General features: G+C 34.6%; 2 protein-coding genes and 2 long non-coding RNA genes across 6 annotated transcripts in view; 3 read left to right on the forward strand and 1 right to left on the reverse strand.

Annotated features, from left to right (window-relative positions):
- The window catches only part of LOC127841515 (uncharacterized), a 186,309-nt gene that overhangs the window by 114,655 nt on the left and 45,023 nt on the right, over positions 1-26,631 (forward strand). The window lies entirely within an intron of this gene.
- LOC127841514 (uncharacterized) overlaps positions 1-26,631 on the forward strand; it is a 78,531-nt gene that overhangs the window by 27,187 nt on the left and 24,713 nt on the right. For 2 of the 3 annotated variants that reach the window (XM_052370385.1, XM_052370386.1), the window contains exons 4-8: positions 5,638-6,024; positions 7,603-7,655; positions 9,812-10,051; positions 21,072-21,293; positions 22,409-22,481. In XM_052370385.1, coding sequence (XP_052226345.1) covers positions 5,638-6,024; positions 7,603-7,655; positions 9,812-10,051; positions 21,072-21,293; positions 22,409-22,481 — 975 coding nt within the window. Of the gene's footprint in view, positions 1-5,637; positions 6,025-7,602; positions 7,656-9,811; positions 10,052-21,071; positions 21,294-22,408; positions 22,482-26,631 lie in introns of those variants that run through there. The other variant, XM_052370387.1, reaches the window with a different exon arrangement.
- On the forward strand, positions 16,921-19,169 carry LOC127841531 (uncharacterized). The gene is made up of 3 exons (XR_008031055.1): positions 16,921-17,050; positions 17,689-17,837; positions 18,314-19,169. It is a non-coding gene; the product is annotated as an uncharacterized LOC127841531 (long non-coding RNA).
- LOC127841525 (uncharacterized) lies at positions 18,235-19,641 on the reverse strand. Its single transcript, XR_008031050.1, has 2 exons — positions 19,445-19,641; positions 18,235-18,342 (listed from the first exon to the last, which is right to left on the reverse strand). It is a non-coding gene; the product is annotated as an uncharacterized LOC127841525 (long non-coding RNA).

Raw genomic sequence — 26,631 nt, forward strand, 5'->3', positions numbered from 1 at the left:
ATGATTGAGATAGGGTAAGGGGGGACATAGCAGTCATAGGTGTGAAAACGGATTGGATATGACAATATCAACATTACATTTTACTTGCAGAGTTATAAATCCTACTTCCAAACAAGTTCTTTATTTGTTGAAATAACAACTGTCTGCCACTATTCATGTTAAAATTCATCATGATTGAGGACAGACAGTGTTTTAAAGTTCAGAAATAAAATCCAAACACAAATATGTTTCCATTCTGTAATTTCGGACTTAAAAATAACCGCATATTCGCATTAAAAAAAGATGATTAATTTTCAAATGTTAATAGGTATTTTGAATTAAAAATCACTATTTTTGCAAACAAAAAATTATAGCCAAAGAATTCAGAAGTTTAACAAAATCAATAGTGCTGAGTTTGATTTCATTCAGTGTGATTGTTCCTAACCAAAAGCGTGACCTCAGAGATAATCTTTCAAAGCATGTTACTATCGTCTGCAACAAAAGGCAAATTAGTGATCTGATAACAAACCATGCCCTTGGGGCTTGTTTGTTCACAATGTGTTGACTTATTACACCACAGGCAGTCATGTAAGGGTGTTATCTGTGTATTCATGTCGATGTTTCTGGCGATTTATACGGCCAGAAAGCAGGAATTTAGAGATCAAAAGGGCATTTGACAGAAAAATAGAGGGGCGCTTTTTAAGTGGGCAAATTTTAGAGGGGTGCAGCGCCCCTCTATTTATTGCTAGCTGGAGCACTGTAACAAATTATTTAATTATCATCCTTTAATTCAGATCGATAGTCGGTAGAAATTTGTAAAGTGATCAGCTTAAAAATAATTTATTGAGTGTTACGCTTCTTTTTATTTGCTTATTTTTTATACGACTTTTGCCATCGGCCGTTATATTGTAGGCAGACGACAATATCAACTGTGTATTCCATTATCTGCGCATAAATGACCCAATATTACCTGATAGCGAACTCAATCTTGATTGGCCAGCTACCATATGCCCTTCAAATTGTTCATGGAAACAAACAGAAAAATAGTTTTAAAAAACGCTCCGGATTAAAATGGCGGATGTTTTCAATGAAATTTAACGAGATTTAAGCATATTCGCAAATTATATTTTTCTTGAGCCAAATTCGCTATACTTTCGCAAATGGCGAACGACAGCGCGATCCCTGTAATAGTGAGCATTTATTCCAATAATAACACGTTCGCAATGCTCGCGCTGTCGTTCGCCATTTCAGTCATTTGCGAAAAAATTGAGAATTTGGCACAAGAAAAATCTAAATTGCAAAAATCTAGTAAAATTTCGTTGAAAACATCCGCCATTTTAATCCGGACTGGTTTTCTATATTTGTCTCTTTGTTTTAATGAAAGTGTTCGCAATTCGAACAGTTAAGGAAACCCAGTCTGTACCGGAATAGACATTGCTTGACCTGATTGTTAATGAAGTGCAAATGGTAGCTGGCCAATCAGCATTGAGCTCGCTTACACATGACATGACGTTGTCAAATGAAACGTGAGGACAGGTGGAGCTATCGGATAATATTGGGTCATTCATGCGCAGATGTTGTATAATTTTAATACACATTTAATACCGCCATCTGCCTCCAAAATAGCGACCGGTCGGAAAGTCGTATAAAGAGATAAGCAAAGGAAAACAAAAACGTGACAATACCCGTCAATAAATATTTCTAAGCTGACCACTTTTTATCTTTCTACCGAATATTAACCGATCTTAATAAAAGAGTGATAATTAAATAATGAGTTATATGGTGATAATATTACACATCTCTGCTGATTGCCGAATTGAATTGAACGGTGATAATTAATTAATTTGTTTTTTTACCCCAAAAGTATCCTGAACGACAGCAACGTATTTAAATGAAAGGGATACGAGAAAAACAGGAGCGGTTTAATTGTATTTAAAGTCTAATTAATCGCATATACCTATGTTAAATAAATAGGTGACTCAAATTAATACTGGTACGTGTTTTGTTCATTGCTATTCTAGATATCCTTGAAAGAGCATTCAATAAAATGACGCAAATAACCGAAAAGGATCAAAAGCGGAAAGGAAAAATTAAGCGGAAAGATTTTTCGGCGAGCAAAAAAAAATTTTTTTTTAGAGGTAACAAAAAAAAATTCAGTCGGGCCGATTTTAGTGGGTCGGTCGGGTTATGCCAAACCAAAGAATTTTTAAGGATGGCCGAATACATTGGAATTATTTTACAGTCACCAATCTTTTAAATTATATTGTTGATATGAATATAAACATAATGAAATCAATTATTTGTTTACATCTGTTCTGAATATTTCCTGATGCCAAAAATTTGAGCTTGAATTATTTGTTAAAAATATTTTGTATTTTTATGAAAAGCTTGTAAAAAGGCAGAATATAACAGTCACATTCTCTGTATGTAAATGTAAAAGATCATCAGACTATCTAATGCGTGTAACACGGGTTTCCCTACCTATATTTTAAGGATCACATTGAAGGTCAAAACTAAAATTATGCCAATCAGCTTTTAAATTCCTGTTTCAAGCGTATACTTATGCTGTATATTTATGGATTTTTAAATGTCTTTGTAATTATGTTAACCATTTCAATCTGATGTGTTGCATGTAACACTAGATTCCATAACTCAAATGTAAAGGTCAAGATTTGAGGTAAAATGTCAAATTAGGCAATAAACAGCTTTTTCAGTCTGTAACGTTTTCATTCTTGATACAATTTCAAAAAAATACCGCAAATTGCCACCATTAGGAGACTGGGATTGGCTATATCACCCTTCTCTGTATCTCAAAGGTCAAAAACACTATTCAGAGGTCAAAAGTTAATTTGGCCAATTTACTTATTGTTTTCAGCTCGCCTGAGCACAGCATGCCCATGGTAAGCTTTTGTGATCACCTTTTGTCCATTGTGCTTATTCAACACTAACCTTATTAACACTATAGAGGCCACATTTATTGTGCAATCTTAATGAAACTTAATCAGAACATAAGTTTCTTATGATATCTTATGGTTCCAGGCCATTGAAAAACATGGCCACTAGGGTGCGGAGCAGATTAATTATTTGGATAGAGTAAAACCTTGTTAACACACAAGAAATCTTTTTTTTTTTGTCAAATCTATATGAAACTTGGTCAAACAATTTGTTCTGATCTTATGTTAGCTTTGTTAGAAAAGGGTTCTGGCTAGTTGAAAAACTGTGTTGCCATAGGGCTGGATAGTTTTCTTAAAATGTGTGTGGTGAAACCTTGTAAACACTGTACAATTAATACTTTAAGTTTAATCTTCCTGAAAGTTGGTAGGAACTTTTGTTCTTTTTTTTAAGGATATCTTGTCTGAGTTTGAAAATGATTGTGGTCTGTTGAAAAACATAGCCGACAGGAGGTGGGGCAGTTTTCCTGACATGGCTGAAGTAGACATAGTTAAACATTGTTAATACTATTCAAGTTCAATTTTTAGTCAAATCGTCATGAAACTTGGTAGGAACAGTTGTTCTTTAAATATCTTGCAAGAGTTTCAAAATGATCGCAGTTTGTTTAATTACATGGCCAATTACCCAATTATGCAAATGTTATGGTCCAATGCCCTCAGGCATGCATCTACCAGGTTTTATGATCTTAATCCGTTTGTAAATATCGATGATGGAAGTGTCAAATTGAAAGATAAGCGAATACAATGCTGAAATCTCATAAAGTAGCCCTGTAAAATAAACTGTCCGAAAATTTAGAGTCATTGATGATGAAAATGCGCATGTCCGAAAATTAAGAGGCACCAAAAATAATTACTTTGGCCGAAAAAGGGGATGTCCGAAAAATTAGAGTGTCCAAAAACTTAGAGCAATTACAGTATGTGCATCATCAATAGTTCGCCCTATGGACATATGTTGTGTTTTTAGCTCATCTATTTTTTGAAAAAAAAATATGAGCTATTGTCATCACCTTGGCATCGGCGTTGGCGTCGGCGTCCGGTTAAGTTTTGCGTTTAGGTCCACTTTTCTCAGAAAGTATCAATGCTATTGCATTCAAACTTGGTACACTTACTTACTATCATGAGGGGACTGGGCAGGCAAAGTTAGATAACTCTGGCGTGCATTTTGACAGAATTATGTGCCCTTTTTATACTTAGAAAATTGAAAATTTTGGTTAAGTTTTGCGTTTAGGTCCACTTTTCTCAGAAAGTATCAATGCTATTGCATTCAAACTTGCTACACTTACTCACTATCATGAGGGGACTGGGCAGGCAAAGTTAGATAACTCTGGCATGCATTTTGACAGAATTATGTGCCCTTTTTATACTTAGAAAATTAAAATTTTGGTTAAGTTTTGTGTTTAGGTCCATTTTATTCCTTAAGTATCAAAGCTACAATGCTTTCATACTTGCAACACTTACTAACTATCATAAGGGGACTGTGCAGGCAAAGTAATGTAACTCTGACTGGCATTTTGACAGAATTATGTGCCCTTTTTATACTTAGAAAATTGAACATTTGGTTAAGTTTTGTGTTTAGGTCCACTTTATTCCTACAGTATCAAAGCTATTGCTTTCATACTTGCAACACCTATTAACTATCATAAGGGGAATGTGCAGGCAAAGTTATGTAACTCTGAATGGCATTCTGACGGAATTATGGGCCCTTTATACTTAGAAAATTGAAAATTTGGTTAAGTTTTGTGTTTTGGTCCACTTTACCCCTAAAGTATCATAGATATTGCTTTCATACTTGGAACACTCGCAAACTATCATAAGGGTACAGTAAAAGGACAAGTTGCATAACTCTGGTTGTCATTTTTACGGAATTATGGCCCTTTTTTGACTTAGTAACTTTGAATATATGGTTAAATTTTGTGTTTCGATCCACTTTTCTTCTTAAGTATCAAGGCTATTGCTTTCAAACTTCAAATACTTTTATGCTATCATGAGGTTACTGTACCTGGCAAGTTGAATTTTACCTTGACCTTTGAATGACCTTGACTCTCAAGGTCAAATTATTAAATTTTGCTAAAATTGCCATAACTTCTTTATTTATGATTAGATTTGATTGATACTTTGACAAAACTACTCTTACCTGACATACCACAATAGACTCCACCCAAACCATCCCCCGTGCCCTCCCCCCCCCCCCCCCCTCTTCCCCCTCCCCCTCCCCCCCCCTATTTATTTATTTATTTATTTTTTTTTATTATTTTTTTTTTTTAGATCATCTCACAAATGACCACCACACCCTCACACTATACCCCCACCCCACCCCACCCCCCACCCCCCAATTTTTTTTTTTTGAAACTGTTAAAAAATACAAAAATTTATTTTTATTATTTAATGTTTGAAATACCATCCAACCTGTGCACCCAAGAATCCTCCCCCCCCCCACCCACCCCCCCACCCCCGATTTTTTTTTAATTTTTTTTTTTCGCATTTTTAGAAAATAATGTAATAAATGTCCACACCCCCACACTATACACCCCTCTTCACTCCACCCCTCCCTCCTTTGTGATTGAAAATGAGAGTCCTTTCACCTTTAAAAAGAAAATAGATGAGCGGTCTGCACCCGCAAGGCGGTGCTCTTGTTTAATTGTGTTACGTCAAAATTTGTTTGGGGATATGAAAAAGAACATTGACATTTTTTTTCCTTTTTTTTCAGAGTATCGCAATCCTCTAATTGACAAATGGACACTGGGCGAAGCTTTTATTTCAGAGAACACTCCACCACGATGCCTCGTTCCTGTTTATGATAATAAGAAATGTGATGAAAACATTCTAAAAGCAGGTTATCAAAATGCCTTTTCTAAAATGTGTGGCAAAAGATTCAAAACTATTGCTTTTCATGCAACTGTTATAAATACTGTGGAACCTTTCATTCCACATTTTCTCAGTGAATTTATTTTTGCATCTATGAAATATCCTGTGGAGACCTTTATATGCTGCTCTCTGGATGAAGACGTGTCTGGTGTTGTCAAGACAATAAATGACTGTTGTCTTTGCGCTCAAGAGGACAGGTTCAAGATGACAATAAATACTTACCTAGAAGGTTATTGTTTTTCTTTTTATAACAAATTACTATTAAAGAACATTTAACTCTAAGGTGCATGTATATGCGTATACCCTTCAAACAACAAAGGGGTGTAACCTTGTTTCAGGTTTTCTGTCTGGCTGTCTGTCAGAAAGTTGGATTTCTTGTCTGCGGATATCTTGAAAACTATCAGATACATTTGAATAAACTTCATAGATTGATCATAGCTAGAACTCTAGCTTTCATGTTGTAAGAGGCAATGCCTTTTGTTAACCAAGTTTTCAAGGAAGTAGAAACTTCATTGAAAACCTGGTTATGAAAGTGTTTGTCTTTGATTTGCCTTTGCACCATTTGCACATTTTTTGTCCCAAACTGATTCCATGAATTGGGTCTGCGGGCACACTCAAATAAGAAATTCCAAATAATGGATTCAATTTTACATGTGGTCTTTGCACTTATCAAAAGTGCAAGAGGAACAATTGTTCCCATAGGTTGACACATCATTTTGTCTTACATGTATGTATGACATGAACTTTCATTGGAAGGTTTAAATTATAATATCCAATGAAATATTCGGACATTAACAAACCTACACAAATGGCAAAACATGTTGAACACCAGTAGAAAACAAATGTTATTTTATTTATTTTCCCTAATGCTCAGCGGCCAAGACAGATTGTAGAACTAAAGGCTAACTTAATTGTTTTCTGTTTCCCCACATGTTTTAATCATTCCAGAGTGAATTCACAATGACCCTTGTCCCCAACAGTTCAAAACAAAAGGCATAACTTAATTGTTAAGATAAGGGTATTAAGGATCAGTGTGGGACATAGGTCGGTTGTTAAGCAGTGTCAAACAGGTCATTTAAAGTCAATTACTTGTGCATTTACCAATTTTAATTAAACCTAAGATATAGCAGGCTGGCATGGAGGCCTAGTTTTGGGCTTGATTTGGGGTTTCTAGGGTCACAGACTAAGGTCACCTTTACTCGGGGAGGGGGGGGGATTGTTAAAAAGGAATTGCATGGTGACCAGCCCTTCCATTTTTAAGCTCCACCTTAAAAAAAAATTGTCAGATGATCATTTATCACTGTTCTCGTTAATACAGACACATCCAACAGGTTTTATGCGCTGTTAACAATTATATTTGCAAAAACAGTTCTGCTTGAATAAAAAATACTTTACTTTGTATGATATAACTTTTCAGAGCTCTCAGATACCATACAAGCTTTTAGCATGGAGCTTAATGGGTGTTTTGGTATCAATCAGGAAAAGTGCCATGCTTAAGAACCATAGCCCAACCCTTTCTTAAAAAAGAGTTATTGCCCTTTGTTGTTTTTGTTTGATGTAACTTTTCAGGGCTGTATCTCAGATAATACAAGAGTTAAACATGAAACTTTATGGATGTATCAATGAGGACAATTGCAATTCATAAAAACATTAACCCTACACTTATTTTTTTTTTTTAGTATTATACCATATATGAATGGATTTGCACCCATCCTTAAAAACAAAAACAATCTATTTTGCGCAGATATCAATTACAGGAATTTGCTTGTTCAAGCTTAAAATCATTAATTCTATTTTTATTTCAAAGGTTTCCAACAGATTGATGTGGTTGTAGAAGCTGGTGCTTTAGCATTTGCCAAGGTATTATATTTTGATTGCTCAAGACAGCTGATGATATTTTGCTGTGTTTTAAATTAATCAATATTTTGTTCAATGTCTCTTTTTTTAAAGTTTTGTGGTTAGTGGCAAACAGGCATTTAATGTACATTTTTCTTTTAAAAGTTTAATCCCACAACAATCAAATAATTAACAAGTTAGTTAAACTTTGACAATCTCTTTGTCAGAAAGTAATTATGGTTTTCACAGAAATGATCCTCTAACAAACCTCAACAAAATTCTTCAAAATGTTTGCGATATACTTTTCAATACTTGCAAAAGAGATTCCAGTGCCAGTTAGGTGGTGCTAAAATAGGAGGTGGTACCATTATGCACAATATAAGATTTTAAGGTGTTTTGAAAAAGAAGATGTAAGTATTCAAAATTGTAAAGAATCAACTCAGTGAAAAAGTCAGCAACCTAAATAGAACAGATTGTACAATATATTCCTAAGATATGTTATGTGTTTCTACTGTAGGATAATTCACAATAAGAATCTTAATTTGTTCAAATCATGTGCCTAGCGTTGAAATTTGCCATGCCACAGAGGTAACATGATTTATATAGACTTACATAACAAACAACTTTTTAAAACTTGTTCTCTGAAACCACTATTACGAGACTGGGGTTTGATATTTAGTCTGTAACATCGTATAGTGGTCCTCTTCTAATTTTATTCAAATCATTCCACTTGGGTCAAAGCTTGCCACAACCCTATGGATCTAATGATTTATATAGACTTATGAAATTGTAAATAAATATTTTCTGAAACAGTAAAGATCATAGCTTAAATATTTGGTATGTAACATATCTTCTAAGTTTGTTCACATCATTCCCCTGGGGTAAAAACTGGGCCAACATCAGTGGCTACATGATTTATAGAGATTTGAATGTGAAATAACTTTTTTAATCGTTTGAAAAACGTGACGGGTCATGGGCTAAATATATTGTTGTGTAACATAATGTAGTGATTGTTTACTGTGTTTGTTCAAATAATGACCCTTGGGGGGGGGAACTGACTATGAGTAGGGGTCATATGACTTATGTAGTCTTTTTAAAGTAAATAATGTTAAAGTCTTTTACCGCAAGGGTCAGAGGTTTAATATTTGATTTGTAACTTCCTATATTGGTCATTTACTGTATTTGTTCAAATCATGCCACATGAATCAAAACCAAACACATGTTACATATAGATATACATGTATAGTAAGTAATTACAAAAAATCGTCTCTGTAACCAAAATGGTCAGGGGTTTGATACTTTTGTGTAACTGTGTACAGGGATCTATGCCTTTGACTAAATATGTTCCATTATGTTTCAAACTGACCATGCCACAGCAGTCATATAATTTATGTAGACGTATATAGTAAATAACCTTCTAAAATTAATTCTTCATACAAACAATGGGGTCAAGAGGTGCAATAGTTAATAATTATGTAACATCATATTGGGATTCTTAATTGGGTTTGTTCAAATCATGCCCTCTGTGGTCAAAGTTAGCCGTGCCAGGTTATGTGAGAGCGAAATGTTTTATACTAAAGTATATAGCACAATTATGTAAAAAAAAACTTCCCTGAAACCAAAAGCATACAGCTTCAATATTTGTAAAATCAGATTTTGGTCCTTTACATAGATTGTAGGCCCCCTTGTTTAATAGTGTGTGCAACTTCACACCTAATTGAGCGTCTTTTGTCTGCTTGATTGCGCTGTTTTCACAACTCGAACATTTTTAGCACCAACCAGATGAGAAAGTGTCCTCGAATAATTGCTTGTTAATTAGGGGTGAAATGCCTTTCAGGGACTGGCACACGTCCTCGAGTTACCGAAAATTGCATGTTTGAGTTATTGCGGGTATTTTTATATAGAAATTAAAGAAAATGCTAGGGACTTCCTTTAATGCTCGAGTAATCGCCAGTTTTCGAGATATCGCCAGCTCAAGTCATTGCAATGGATTACTCGAAACCTGCGATCACTCGAGCATCGAGGTCAGTCCCGTGCTTCCTCGAGTTATCACAGTTTTACTGTATAGGTTACGACACTGGAAGTTCTAAATAGTTGTATGCAAATGTATGTACACTGTTGTTCAAACTATTAGGTAAGAGATAAAAGGAAGAAAAAAAACCATCACATTTTTATTTTAGGCTGATGTCCTGGTAAACACAACAGATGCACATCTTACTCTTTCTTCAGGGACTATTTCAAAACAAATACTTAAACATGCAGGTACAGGGATTCTGGATGAATGTAAAAGAAATTATCCATCAAAAATGAAAGAAGGATCATTTGCAGTCACAAGTTCTGGGAACCTGGAAAAAATAAGTAAAGCTCACAACATTTTGCATTGTGTGCTTCCACTATTTGAAAAAGACAAGTTTGATCAGGTTTGTTGTGTTAATAAATTTTTATTATGTTTGTGACATATTAAAATTTAAAGTTTTAGCCATGCAAGTATTTTCAACCCAAAACTTTCAATCGATTGTCTGTGTTGTTTAATTGTAACAGTATTAAATCGAATGGTTATCACGAAGTGCTCATGAAAAGCTTTTGTATTTACTCTGTATGTAAGCCAATCTGTTAAAGTTCCAATCAAACAGCTTCTCCTGCTTCCCAGGAGCGAGTGTCGATTTTAAAGCTGTTAAAATATGATTGTTCTACTGCATTATGGTCACCAAACATTTAACAATATATTTAAAGTGATATAACCACTATTTCCAACTTGGAATTTTTCTTTTGCAACAATTTTTATGTCCCCCACCACTATAGTGGGGGACATATTGTGTTTGCCCTGTCTGTTGGTTTGTTTGTTGGTTTGTTGGTCTGCGTCAAACTTTAACATTTGCCATGACTTTTGCTATATTGAAGATAGCAACTTCATATTTGGCATGCATGTGTATCTCATGGAGCTGCACATTTTTAGTGGTGAAAGGTCAAGGTCATCCTTCTAGGTCAAAGGTCAAATATATGGGTCAAAATAGCTCATTTAATATACACTTATGCAATATTTAAGATAGCAACTTGATATTTGGCATGCATGTGTATCTCATGGAGCTTCACATTTTGAGTGGTGAAAGGTCACGATCATCCTTCAAGGTCAAAGGTCAAATATATGGGAGGACATAGTGTTTCATAAACACATCTTGTTTTAAAACATTATCTCCCTATGTGGGGGGACATAGTGTTTCATAAACACATCTTGTTTTAAAACATTTTCTCCCAAAAGGCTTAGTACATTTTTGTGAAACTTCAAAGGAATGATTTTTGGGTGATTATCCTTCAAAGTTGTTCAAATTGGGTCTGCTGGATATGGAATAGATCAAAATGAAAACAAACACTCAAACTTCATGACTTAATGTTAACCATTTGGTTTAAAACATTGCATAGCTCTATAGGTTTTTTTTCAAATCATTGTTAAAATTATTTTTTTTAGAAATACAAGGCACAGTTGTGTTATTGTTGGCATGTATAATTCATGTTATTAAAACTAGCCCTTCCCGGGAGAGATGGTGATAGTGAAAAGTTTAAACATCTCTGAAACCATTGGACCTGGGGCTTGGGTACTTTTTAGCTCACCTGAGCACAACGTGCTCATGGTGAGCTTTTGTGATCGCCTTTTGTCCGTCGTGCGGAGTCAGAACATTTGTCCCATTGATACCTTGACTGAGTTTGAAACTGGGTCAAAAACTAGGTCACTAGGTCAAAAAAAACAAAAACCTTGTGAACACTGTAGAAGTCACATTTGATGCCTAATCTTCATGTAACTTTGTCAAAATGTTTGTCTAAATGATATGTTGGTTGAGTTTAAAAATGGTTCCGGTCCCTTGAAAAACATGGCCGCCAGGGGGCGGGGCAGTATTCCTTATATGGCTATAGAGAAACCTTGTGAACACTCTAGAAGTAACAATTTTTGTCCAATCATCATGAAAATGGGTCAAAACATTGTTTCATTGATATCTCGCACGAGTTCGAAAATGGTCCAGATCTGTGAAAAAACATGGCCGCCAGGGGGTGGGGTAGTTTTCTCTATATGTATATATTGAAAACATGTGAACACTCTAGAAGTCACATTTTGCGTCCAATCTTCATTAAATTTGGTCAGAGCATGTGTTTTCTGGATATGACGGTTGAGTTCGAAAATGGTCCAGATCTGTGAAAAAACATGGCCGCCAGGGGGTAGGGCAGTTTTCTTTATATGTTATAGTGAAAACATGTAAACAGTCTAGTTGTGATAAGCCATAATGTTAAAGAAAGATAATGTGTACATACTTTCCAATAGTTAACTAATAGTTAACTCCCTTGTATAAACCTGGGACTTCTTTCATAAAATGTGGTGTACATAAAGACAGTAGTTTGCATGCAATTTAATAAACTTATGTCATAAAATAACTGTTCATGTACTAATGCACTGTAGAGCCTTATCTTTGATCTTTGCTGATAAGCCAAGTTAACCTACTGGTGTATTTAGCAGACTACTGTGCTATGAAACTGTTTCCATGGCAACCTTGTTATTTGGCATTTTCTAAATTAGAAAGACTATTTTGATTGAAATAACTTTTATAAATGCTTCTTATTTTTTACATTTGAGTCACTGGAGTTTTTCACTCTCCATAAATTGTGTTATTTAGATTAAGTTAGACTTATTTTATAAACTCAATTTTTGAAGCAACTTCTAGACTAACAGTTACTAATATTGATATCAGTTTTTTGACAGATTGTGAACTTCATCTACATTCATTAAGGTATTTGCTGTATTTGTTCATTTTTAACGATGCATAGATTCTTTAGACTATACTTAGTTATTTTCATTAAAGCTGCTTTGGTTTTCACTTATAGATTAATTCTTTGAGTGTATTCAGGCATATCTGACTAGATTAATTCTTTGAGTGTATTCAGGCTTATCTGACTGGACACCTTTAGTTAATTGAATTACAACCAGTAAGTGTGTTAGAAATAAGCGTTCTTAAATTAGACTCGATAAATATTTCTGTATTACATAAGTGCTCACAAAGTTACATAACTCGTAACCGTCCCATGACCGGTTCACTTGCTTAAGCAAACGAGACCGCACTACCACAGTTGTTTATAGTAAAACATTGTGAATACGTTTAGTCACATTTTTAGTTCCTGAATGACACTTGCTGATCTTCAGACATGGTAACAATCTTAATGAGCATAATATTTTTTGCTCATGGTGAACTTTTGTTATCACCTTTTGTCAATTGTCTTCCGTTGTGCGTCATGAATATTTGCCTTGTTAACACTGTAGAGGCCACATTTATTGTTGGATCTTCATAAAACTTTGTCAGAAGATTTGTCCCAATAATATCTTGGAAGAGTTCAAAAATGGTTCCAGTCTGTTGAAAAACATTTCCGCCATGGGGCCATTTGTTGTTCATTCTTCATGAAACTTGGTTAAAACATTTGTTCTATTGATATCTTGGGCTGCAAAGAACAGGTCATTTCTTTTGATCTCAGGTGAGCAACTTTGGGCCTTTCAGGCCCTCTTGTTTATGTAACTTCATATGATGGTTAATTGTTTCCTCATATGTGTATTACAATTTCTTAAAAATCTCCTTTGAAACCACTAGGCTGAGAGGTTTGGTATTTTTATGTGACATCATGTGGCAGTCAATTACCAAGTTTGTTCAAAATTGGATCTCTCATGGGAATAACTTGTTTCCAGTATATGTATATAGACATATACTGAATGTTTTAAAAATTATATTCTCCCTAAAACATGGTATAAACACTTTACTAGAAAAATCACATGTAGGCAATAAGCATGTTCTCAGAAACTGCAAAATCCAGAGATTGTGTAAGCTGCATATAGCATTATGTATATGTAGTCGTTTTCTGCCACATATGTATTCAAAATTAGACCATGTGCTCAAAATTAGCCCCATTTTTGTGGTTACTTGATTTAGAAAAGTCTTTCAAAAAATCTCTGTTATCATCTCTCTAGTATCACAATATGATATCATTTAAGCAATGTATAGCCATCATGTCCTTGATATTTTTTATGCCCCCCTTCAAAGAAGAGGGGGTATATTGGTTTGCTCAATGTCTGTCGGTCTGTCTGTCTGTCTTGTCTGTGGTTAGACCAGATTGTTATCAATCAATAACTCGTCCGCAAATTGACTGATTGACTTGATACAAAAAATGTGCATTGGCTTTGGACAGTAGATGACCTCTAATTAAAGGTGAACTGTCGATTTTATAACGAAAAATGCATTTTTATAAATATGTATATTCTAAAACGAGTGGAATCATCAAGAGCTATGGCAAAAAATGTTACGATACTAAAAAACGATGTTTTTGTTTTCCGTAAACCGCCCGGGTATTTCCGCCACCTATTTTGGTTGTGACGTCACAGGCACTCAACGCGCATGAATCGGAAACTCGTCCATTGTTATTACGAATCGAAGCGTGAACACTTCGCGCTTAATGTCTAATTTGACACTCAATAGATCTATCACGTTAGCATAATACAATTCTTTTAAACAAGTTTTATTGAAATCGTGTGCTTTTTCTGTATTTTTTGCATGACAATCGTTATTCGATATGGTTCAGTGTGTTGCTTTCGGGTGCAAAGAACGTGAGGAAAAGGGAAAGAAGATTTTTTTCCGTTTTCCGAAGGATGATGTTACTTGTAAGAAATGGATAAAGGCAGTCAATTCCAGGAGAGTAATCGATGGGAGACTGGTTGATTTCAAACCGAGTAAGGCATCTAGATTGTGCTTAAAACATTTTGACGACAGTTGTTTTTTTTTCATCCTCCAAGTGTTATGGCTAGTGTTGGAATGGAGTTAAAGCTCAAGCTCAAAGCTGGTGCAATTCCAACGATATTTCTCGAAACAGAGGCATACAAAGCTTCAAAGAAAGCTCCACTAAATCCCAACGACCTTGGACCAGGGAAGCACAACCGAGCGAAGTATGGCGCCTACCGTATTTTAAAAGGAACCAGAAACCGGTAATTATGTTTCTAATGACTAATCTATGCTTGTTTATTTTGATATTCACAGTGCTTAATAATTATAGTCTGATTAGACAGCATATTATTACAAATGATTTCAAGACATTTGTATTAAAAATGCGTTGACATCTGGTTAGAAAATAATGCACAATAGTCTCTGATGCAAGTTTATTTCAAATACTGGTCAGGCTAATACAAAGGAGAGGAAGCTGTACTGTAGAAATATTGTTTGACCTATAGACTATAGTATTCTCACACATTGTTTTGTCAAACATTTGAATCCGCAAACAACTTGTAAGTATTTCTTCACAGTATTAACCATGCATTATATTTAAATAAATTATATTTTATCAATAACATAAAGGTGGTCTTATAAGCGCAGTGGTTGATATGTGTCCTCAGCTAGGTGACCTGAGCTCAAGGCCATTTCCTGTATATTGTTGAGTAATGTCAGAGCTGTTGATGGTCAACATACAGGATGGATTAGGTTTTTCTGGATAATGAGCATTCCACTCAGAACACATCCGCAAAAAATGGAAATCTTTCAGTACCAAGTAGCTGGAAAATGCTGCTTATATGATAATTCCAATTTCATCCACACTTCTAGTCTAGTCAGTTTATAAGGAATGCTGGGGCACACATGGGTTCGATCATGTACAGCCTTATGCCCAGTATGGATATGCCTAATTATTTTACCTTTTAATATATATTTTTCAAAATTTTCTTATATTTTGTATGCATGTATGAATTAATGGCTTAGTGACAAACAATTAATTAAAACACTTCTCTTATTAATAAGGAAAAATAGGTAAATCAGTGGAACAGCTTTAAAACTGACAAAAACATTCCATTTGATAAATAAATAAGACTAGCTAACTCACCAAAAATATTCAAAGTATAAAAATAATATTGGGCTTATTTCAATTACATTTCCATAAGATAAGAAAGTATGAGAGAATCAAAGTGCTGGTAAAACAATAATTATGTAAACTTTCTTATATTGATATATTGAACAAAATAAAAAAAGTACTGTCTATTACACAGATGATTAAAGGACATTGTAAAAGTAAATAAGAATAGTATTATATATAATTAATAAAAATATTAATAGTATTTACTAACACCATTCAGCATGCTGTATTGAATTATTCATATAAAAATGTAAATTGAGAAGGGTTTTGTGCATGGACTGTAATTATTTGTACAATTTATTATTTCTTAAACAATGAACAGCTTGGCATTTCTCTGAAATAATATTCTCTAGATTCAATTAAATATAACAAAGCACATGATTGCTTCTTAGTTTCTTAAGTTTCAAGAATGTCCATGGTTACCAGTCAAATTGACACCAGTTACCAGTGTTGTGTATTAATCCATACAGAACTGCCATCAGTGTCTTGGAGTTTATGGCTATTTGGTTGTTGAATAGCGCCTTATCTTTGGATATATCACAAGATTATGGTAGAACACAGTATGGTTTCAAGATAAAAGATTATTCCTAGCCCAATTAAATCAACAAACAATCATAAAATGTATTACTATCAGAACAGTGCCCTAGCTTAGCTAACCAAGGGGTGCAGTTCCAAGTCCCACCCAAGGTCTCACTATGCCCTACACCATGCTCTTGTGTGGATTTTATCATATGATTATAAAGGAAGTTGTATTTATCAATAAATTAATATAAATGTTCAAACTGAAACTAGTTTTATTTATAATAGAAATTGTGTTTTCAATTAACAATCATGTTATTAGAAATATTTACTTAGTAATTATAATGAAACACATGCTTTTATATTAAAATTATGCAAATGAGATAATATGGCTATGTGCACTGAAGAGCTCTTTTAAGAATTAGCACCCTTCAATTTCAAAATCCAAAAAGGAAACTGATCAGACTATCCCCACTACCACTAAAAGGCTTATGATTGCAATATATCAGTTGTTTTGAGAAAACTAGGCATAATGCCTGTGCGTAAAGTGTTGTCCCATATTAGCCTGTGCAGTCTTAACAAGATTTTCAGTAAGAAGGGTCTCCCTTTAAACAAAAAATACCATTCCAGCGGAAAGTGTCATCCCTGATTAGTCTGTGCGGACTGCACAGGCTAATCTGGGACAACACTTTATGCACCTGCATTATGCCCAGTTTCTCAGAGAGGGACACATATTATTTCAAAGTTCAATAGCATAGTTTGGCTTATATTAAGTGATATAAACATTTGTGTCATTCTGTCATTATTCTGTGTGAATTTATAAAAAGTAACATGACAATTATTTGTAGGACCCATATTCATCATGTGTGGAAGAGCCAGATGTCTGCGAAGAAATGTCTTGTGAACAGTCGCCTGTTCGGATCAGTGATCCTGCATCACATTTTGACAATGTGTATTCGCAGTCATCACAGACATCTGAGGTTCGTAATAATGTCAATTAATAATTAGTTTGTTTAACAATCTCCAAACAATGTCAATTATTAATAAGTGTGTTTAATTATTTCCAAACAGCCTGTTTTTTTATGTGATAGGAGTTACATATTTACATTGGCTTGAAAAAAAATCCTCAATTCTTGTGATATAGTTTTTATTCGTTATTTTCTGTTTCTATACATGGGGAAACTTTCTATTTTTTATGCTCCCAAAGGGTTGCATATAGTTTTTGAACTGTCCATCAGTTCATCCGTCTGTCAGTCTGTTAGTCCATTCGAAAACTTTAAAATTGGTCATAACTTTAGCAATATTGAAGATAGCAACTTGATAATTGGCATGCATGTGTATCCTACGGAGCTGCACATTTTGAGTGGTGAAAGGTCAAGGTCAAGGCTCTCCTTCAAGGTCAAATGTCAAATATATGCTTCAAAGTGGCGCAGCAGGGCGCATTGTGTTTTTCTGAAAAATGCAAAATGTTCATCATTTCAGACGGTTGTATTTGGGCCAAAAGAACATAAGGGATTCACTGTCAAACCACAGGGAAAGGACAAAAGTGTTGGGGCCTTTGTTGTGTGTCTCAGTTCATTTTGTAATTCATTTAAATAATGTTACTTTTAAATTGCAGACTACATCTTGCTGCTTTGCATTCCGTGGCAAATGCAAACCGCTAGCAGGCTGAGACCAGACAGGGGGAAAAAAGATACAGACTCTCCTATCCTAAGTACAAGGCTGGACACCATGTGGTTAAAGCAGTTAAAGAGAATTGCACTTATGGTAATGTATTCATAATGAATTTTATTGTATAAATAATAACCACAGATAGCAATATTGAATTATCTTGTTGAAGAATTTTGTTTTTGCACATAAAAAAATACATTACCGCTTACAGAAATCACCTGAACTTGTCCAATATGTTGAAACAAAATTTAGAAATTATGATTCTAAAATCTGGTGATTATTCTGAATGTAAAACAACATTAAATGTATTTGCATTTTGAACTTGTTGAGTTTTTAGAATAATCTTGATACAAGTCTCTTTTTCTGAACAGATAGTGAAATTATCTAAGATATCAAAATAAATACATGAGTTTACATGCAATCTTTTATCAAAATGTTTGGTTTCTTAAAGCAATAGATTTCTGTAATACATGGTTGAAGACAACAATACAAAAAACATTCATTGTGTATTATTCTCTAATAAGAAGGAACAATTTATCAATAATTATAATTTATTTTAATATAACTTTCAGACTATGTTGATGAACTAATGGCAGAGCTGCTAAGGATGAAAGAGGAGTACAAGAGCGATGCCAATGCAAGGGCTGCCTCTGGCAACATTCTGTTTTCACCGCCACCCCTGTCTTCATCTGCAAACAAATCCTGAAGTCAGAGGCTGTGCAGAACCTTCGTTCGCAATTTTATTAGCGAACAGGGATGGAAATTAGTGGTTGCCCGTTTTGTTGTATAGTTATCTATTACTTTTAAAGAAAGTATTGGTTACACATGACACTACATGTATATAGTACTGGGCGCGTTAAGGCTTACGATGGGAAACCAAAAAACTATAGATGGTTGTCCATGTGGGCAACCAACTGTAAAACGTTAGTTTCCATCCCTGGCGAAGCAAAATCCAATGTATGAGTTGGACGGAAATCTCTGGCGAATGGCTGCCACAGCGCATGACGGAAGAGGTCGTCGGTCCTTCTTGCTCAGACGGTGCCAAATCCAACGAGCCAGTCTTCTATATGCAATGTATCTGTATACTCTGAAGTTATAAATGTATAAGGATACCATTATGATAAATATTAGTATGTTTAGTAAAACAAAGGTACTTTTCAACTTGACAATTACACAAGCCATGCTGTAGCAGATTCTTACTTAAGTTTACATTTTAACAAACTTATTCAGCTTGAATATAATATTATATAATATATATTTTACTGAAAATATGTCAGAAATCAGATTTTGTAAGCAACTTCACATCATGTTGTAGCAGGTTGTTATTGTAGTGTACTTTTGAAAAAATTAAACAGCTTGTATTTATATTTTATTTCAAATGTTGAAAAATAATAATGAACTGGCATTTGTAAGTAACCAAAAATCATTGTGTAGCAAATTGATACTTCATTTTACAATTAGATAACCCAGTCATCTTGTATACACGCGTATTTTAATGTTGATTAAAATTGTTGTCTTTTCTATGTTATTTTTATTATTTGTATCAAAACATATTTACAGTATGAAATACAAATGACAAGTTCACACAAAACATTGTGTTATTTAATGTCTACAGTGTATTTTCTTTACAAACAATCTGTCCTGGTTTCATAAACATTTTTAATAATTAATGACAACTTACTCATGTATTGGTTCTTCATCACCGATGGGACCATTTACATCAAGGAACTCATAAAACGAAACTTCAATGACATCTGGATGGAGACAGTTAGCTTTGAAGCCAGTATGCTCAGTTATGCACTTTACCCCTGCCTCGTCCATCCTTTCCATCAGCTCTGGGTATTCTGTGCAGCATTTGCACTCAATCTGCACACGATATGGTGTGCAACATGAACATGCACACCTGAAAATAAAAGAAATACGTCGAATTGCAATACAAACATTCCTTCCTAATCCGAACAGGTTCAAGTATCCGTTCTAATTTATAATAATTAGACCATACAACCTAGTCATATTCAACAAGCTTGTACTGTAGAATAACAATCAAAGAATTATTTTATTTTGTTTTTTGCCGACACCTGCATGTAACAAAATTATATATTTACCAATCCGTATTCCCAACACGATGGTCGTCTTGGGCATCGGCAAAATTTTCCTCGCTGTCCGAGTCAGAATCAGAAAAATCTGATTGACTGTCACTAAATTCTGGTTCATACATATACGGTTGAACGGAAAACTCATCGTAATCACTATCATCTTCCATTTTTCAACAATTTTTTAACTAAAGTTGCAAGATATAATACATCCGAAGCCATTTATAATGCCGGCTCGTAATTGAGTCGTTATTGAGTGCCTGGGACGTCACTTCCGGTTTGAATGAAAATGGCGAGAACATCGGAATGTGTGAAAAATCGCGACTTTGTTCTATTCGTTCTCGCTAATAACACCGTATTTGATATGAAGTGAGGTGCGTAATAGTTTAGATATGCACTAAATTCGATAAATAAAGGTGTTTTACGGGTTTTTAAAACCGTGGCAGGTGAACTTTAAATTTGAGTCACTAGGTCAAAGGTCAAGGTCACTGTCACAATAAGTGTGAAACTTGTTTCCAATCAATAACTTGTCAACGAATTGACCTATTGCCTTGATACATCACATGTGCATTGGCCTTGGACAGTTGATGACCCTTTTGAAATTGGGGTCACTTGGTAAAATGTCAAGGTTACTGTCACAATAAGTGTGAACATTGTAAATCTATAACTCATCAACAAATTGACCAACCGGTTTGATACTTCACATGTGCAATTGCCTTGGGCAGTATATGACCTTTATCAAAATTGGTGTGGCAAGGTCAAGGTCACTGTCACAATAAGTGTGAAAATCAGCTCCAATCAATAGCTTGTCAAGGAATTGACCGATTGGCTTGATACTTAACATGTGCATAGGCCTTGGACAGTAGATTACCCCTATTGAAATATGGATCACTTGGTCAAAGGTCAAGATCACTGTCACAATAAGTTCTAAAATTGTTTCTGATCAATAACTCGTCAACGATTTTGCAGATTGGCTTGACACTTCCCATGTGCATAGGCTTTGGACAGTACATGACTCCTATTGAAATTGGGGTCAAAAGTTTAAAGGTTAAGGTCTCTGTGACTTTAAGTGTTTCCTTTAGATATGTCATCAAAGGATTGAGTGATGAATGTCAAGGCGTTGTTTTGGGGGGGCATCTGTCTCATACCGCAGAGCTCTTGTTTTCATTTTGTTCTGTGTCGTTTTTACAATTATATAGTTTTCTTTCATAAATAAATATTTATTTATAAATTGAAGGTTATCCAAAATATGGTTAAACAAGTCCTTGTGGAGGCTGACCGTATGAAGTGTGCATCAATTGCTATTCCACTTATTGGCACAGGAAAGTTGGAATATCCTGTTAGAGGGACGCTGTATTCTATGTTGGAAGCAGTGTACGACTACACAGCATCAGCAATATGTTCGTCTCTCAAAAGAATTGTTCTTATTTTACATGAAGATGTTGATAAAAATATTCAGGTAATATGTAACATAGTGTACTGTTCTCAAAATAGCAAACAGAACTATAGATCGATATTTCAAAATTAAGATTCTTGCATTCAACTATTTGGGTAATTAAGTCACCATTGAAATATGATACCTACGCATACAATTTAATGAACATAAATTTGTTGCATACAGATTAAATATATTTACCAGTGTTTAACAAGAGGATAAGGGTGGCTACCAGTTCTTCAGGCAATATAAATTTGATGATATGATAACTTAAAGAAAACAATTAAAGATAATTTAACTGGTGTAACTCAACTGTCTTATTGTAAGCAACCATGCCAACATATTTTGAACAACTTGTTAATATTCTCCTTATATTAGAGGAGCCCTTTCCAACTGACCCAATTCTAATTTTGATGGCATTGAGTTTGCATGTGCCTTAAACAAATTTCCCCAATAATCATTTCCACCTTTCTCGGTGTCTGTCCGTTATTTTGTCAGTGGCAATGATAGCTTCTGCGAGAGATAAAAAACATTATCATCCCAAATTGATGAGAGCATCTCCATAGGTTGGACATACACACATAAGTGGTTTGAGACAAAAATGATTTTTTTTAAAGGATTTCCCTAATATTAATGATAAAGAATTTCCAAAGGAGGTGTATACTTCCTGGAGGGATCACAGGAGCAAATGATGCTTATTTGATGAACAATTATATGCATTATTCTTGTAGGGTAGTTACTTGCATATTCTGCATTAGTGTTTTTTAAATATTGATATATATATATATATATATATATATATATATATATATATATATATATATATATCATAAGGACTGTTGAAATCACTAAATAGAGTAAATTATCAGTTTTTTATTTTAGTGTCTAATGTAGAGTCATGAAAACATACATGTATCAACATGTTTCAACAGTATCTTTATTAAATTGTCCATTTACATTAATGATTCACATTTGCATACACTTTAGTATGTAAATTTTTGTTTAATTCTTACATGTAGTTTTTCTTATTGAGCTCATCAACATTTTCTAGTTGTGTTTTCTGATTTGTGTATCCAACAACCAAAACAGCCTACTACCATCCACAAGTGTGATTGATATCCTTGCATATTGTATTTCAGCAATTTAATGAGATAAGAAGTGATATTGAACAGGAACGACATGGACGATTTTGGCCTAATTTAAGTCAATCACGTAAGTGTCCTGCTAAGATGTTTGGTAGTGTTAAAATATCTCTGCATTCATATTTCTTGCATTTTTTTGGTTGAGCTGATATAGCTGTTACAATGGCTGATTGTTTATGAGTTGTAGTCTATCTGATCTTGTTGAGACAGTGTTTTTATCATTCATCATCAATTTAAATACAGAGGGCATAATTACAATATTATCAAAAGGAAATCAAAATGAGATGTTCTAGTATGATGACAAAGTTTTTGCAGTTAAATATCTTTCATAACTCTTGTTTTTATGCCGTCTAGCTGAATCTGAACGGCTGGGGCTGGATTTCTCTTATTAATTGACTATCGTGCATACAAACAGAACTTATTTAATGTAGGCACCTCATATGATAACTATTTATTGTCCCCTACCGGTTTCACCTTATGGTTTGCGCTCCGTGTGTCAGTCCGTCCGTCACACTTTTCTGGATCCTGCGATGACTGTGAAAGTTCTTAATATTTTTTCATGAAACTTGGAAAATGGATAGATGGAAATATGAACATTATGCACGTCATTTCATTTTGTTCCTTAGTAAAAAATTCTGGTTGCTATGGCAACAAATAGACTAGAAATACTGCTGCAAAATGGTGGTTTTCTGAATCCTGTGATTGCTTTAAAAGTTCATAATATTTTTTCATGAAACTTGGAACATGGATAGATGGCAATATGGACATTATGCACGTAATTTCATTTTGTTGCTATGTCAAATATTGTGGTTGCTATGGCAACCAAAAAAATCTGAAAATGGTGGAATTTCTGACAATTGTGGATCCGGTAGGGGACCATATTGCTTGACAATAGCCTTGTATGTTTATATATCTATGTGTTAAACATCATAAACTAGATTTTTAGCTCAGCTGCTTTCAGAGAAATTCCGAGGTATTGTCATAGCCAGCTCGTTGTCTGCCGTCAGCCATCCAAGTCGTGCTAAAACCTTAACATTGGCTCTAAAATCAAAGTGCTTCCACCTACAACTTTGAAACTTCATATGTAGCTGCACCTTGATGAGTTCTACACGCCACACCCATTTTTGGGTTCACTAGGTCAAAGGTCAAGGTCACTGTGACCTCTAATATAAAACTTCAACATAGGCCCTTAAATCAAAGTTCTTCCACATACAGCTTTGAAACTTCATATGTAGATGCACGTTGATGAGTTCTACACGCCACACCCATTTTTGGGTCACTAGGTCAAAGGTAAAGGTCACTGTGACCTTTAATATAAAACTTTAGCATAGGCTTCCTCTTCTTCTGGCAAGCTTTTATTTATTCAAAACTGCGCCAACAGCCAAGCGTTGGCGCCGGCAATGCGATGCTGTTTTTAAAGTTTGATGTAACAGTATTGAACATGCAAATGGAGAGCTTTTATGATGTCCTTCTATGGTCAATGGTCTCAACATTAAGTTTGTGAACACCTTGAGGCCTCTTTTATTTCCCAATCCCAATCTTACTGTAACTCTGCCAAAACGTTTGTCTAAATGTTATCTTGACCAATCACAAAACTATGTGATTGTATGGGAGCCAAACACTAGGCCAAATTGACATGACGCCTTATCTATGATCGCTCCGCCCACTTAATCACGTGGCTCAGCGGGTAGCAAACCTAGACAAGCTAACACCAAAATGGCTTCATTGCCTATATACTGCATGTAGATTAACGCGATATTCCGGATTATTTTTATGGACTTTGTGACACCATATGACACTTGTATAAGGGGTTTGTGTCATTTAGTTGTTCTGCGAATGCAAAAAATATACTTTTATAGAGAATTTCAGCTAATTATAACGGGTTTTTCGGTACATGAATAACGCTCTCAAACGCTTGCGCGCTGACCGAATTCGAACCTGTTATTACGTGTGATGTTGGTATTAGCAATAAATTAACACTTCTTCAACGGCATTTACCCATGTTATTTTCGAAACATTTCCACTCGTGTATTTGACACGAAATAGCGCTTTAAACTGGGATTTCGGTGAAGTTTTACACGCTTTCTGACACCAAGTGTACTAAAATCCCACATGTTATTACGTATAAAAGTGATATTAATAATATTAAAAATTGCTTATGGGACATTAATCAATCACTATAATTGAAAGTGCAAGACAGCACAATAAGTTTGGTAATTGTCATATATAAAGTATCGCTGTATAAAGGGGAATTCAATAAAGCTCCCTGTATCAGACGCTGGCGCAGGTACCGACCTCTCCCAAGTTCTGCATTTATTGGATATATCAGTAATAATAAATCTTATTATGTGGCATTTATCGATTCGATTCTATTAAAATAGAAACATATACTGTGACACCATTATATATCAGGCATTTATTTTCGTATATTTCGTCAGTTGACTTATTGACGAATTCAAGATCCTAACGAACAATTATGTCCCATATTTGAACAATTTAAGACTGTATTACCAAAGGCATGAGGCACTACAATCCAACGTAATCCACGCATACATACTCCGTCTGTTACGTATTCAAGATAAATCCGGTTTTGACACAAAAGGGTGTGGATTACACAGTGTACTTCACTGACACGTGACATTGCTTTAAAACGCGAAGGCAGTACAGCTGTATCGACTGCGTTGACTTCGTTTAGGTAGAATTGTAATGATAAGCGCTACTTGTTAACAACTTTATTACCCATTGTGTGTATTGTGTTTTTCAGTGTTGTTGCAGAAGATTATACAGCCTCCACGCACCGGATTAGATCCGGATCAAAGATAATAAACAAAATTAAAAGATGGTGATGTATATACTTACCGTATACATTCTCTGCATTGATTACAAATAAATACAGAACATTTTGATTTGTGTTTGGTTGTTTGCGTTTAACTACAATACAGGTGTAAAAATATCTTGTGCTTTGTTTTATGGGCTATCGATCTTTTTAATCATTGACATCTTTTACAAGTTTTACGATACATGTTTCAAATAATTGTTCCTTGTAGCAATTGAAAACGTAACAGGTAAAGAGAATAAGCAATCATGACGCTTAGTCCCATCCAAACGTAGGGAAATTGTTTTCAAAAATTAACTTTTATTTTTGCGCGATTTCCAGGAAATCCCCGGAAAGCACGTGTTCCGAATGACTGAGTATGACGCAATAAAACATTGCTTTGTATTCTATTGCATTCAATCTAATTTAAATTACTCGTCCATTGGTTGTTACAATTAAATCTTAACTTTGCCCTATGAAACCGCTGTCCCATAATGCACTGTTAATTTTACACTTCCGGAAATTATTGTACTTAAAGTGATCAAATATTTACGATGCAAAACTCTTGAAACTTTATTGAAAACTGACCAAACAGTTTGCTAACACTAATTTTAACCAATAATCTTCGCACTTTCTCTTATTTGCGCCGATAAAGGTAAGATTGTTATTAATTTGGCCATGATAATAAATGAAAAGGACAAATTGGCAACTGGCTTCACTGTTTCAAACCCGGGTTTCAAACACTCGTTAACGGTTATTCGGTCCAACTTATCCGCTTATCATAATAATGATACACTAATGGGGGCAAATTACTGATCACCTGATAACAAAAGACTAGTATATTGACATGTGACAAACAGGCCCCTCCTCCTGCAAGTGAATCTCAAGTGTCCTCCCTCTTTCCCCACTACGATTTTTCGCAACCACGATATATTTCGGACAAACAAATCGGATAATGACTGGAGAATTTTTTTTCAAATTCAGGAATTGGCGAATTTAAGTACTGACGAAAACGTCATTTTTATAAAAATGACGAAATTTCGTGTGTCGAAAATAAATGATTTCACAGTAATTGTTTTCACTTGTTTCTGACACACACAAAACTCGATTTATAACGGGGATTTCGTTAAGTTACGCAAAGTTCGTACCAATCTTCTCTATTATTCTACAAGCACACGTGATATAATTCATACTTAATAATGCGTAGTTATTTCTAACATAACATTTCCAGTTTTTTAAATAAATAAATGCTCCATAAGGGTGATTTTGGTAATTCTACACATTGAAGCTTCCACTTGCTCTTGTCAAGACCGCATTTCCGCGTTTGAAATGGTATATATTTAATTAATCTAACTTATGGATACCGAATGTCAGAGTTACATAAAACCTATTCACATCATTTTTG

This window comes from Dreissena polymorpha, chromosome 8 (assembly GCF_020536995.1).
Source record: "Dreissena polymorpha isolate Duluth1 chromosome 8, UMN_Dpol_1.0, whole genome shotgun sequence".
Classification (NCBI taxonomy): domain Eukaryota; kingdom Metazoa; phylum Mollusca; class Bivalvia; order Myida; family Dreissenidae; genus Dreissena; species Dreissena polymorpha.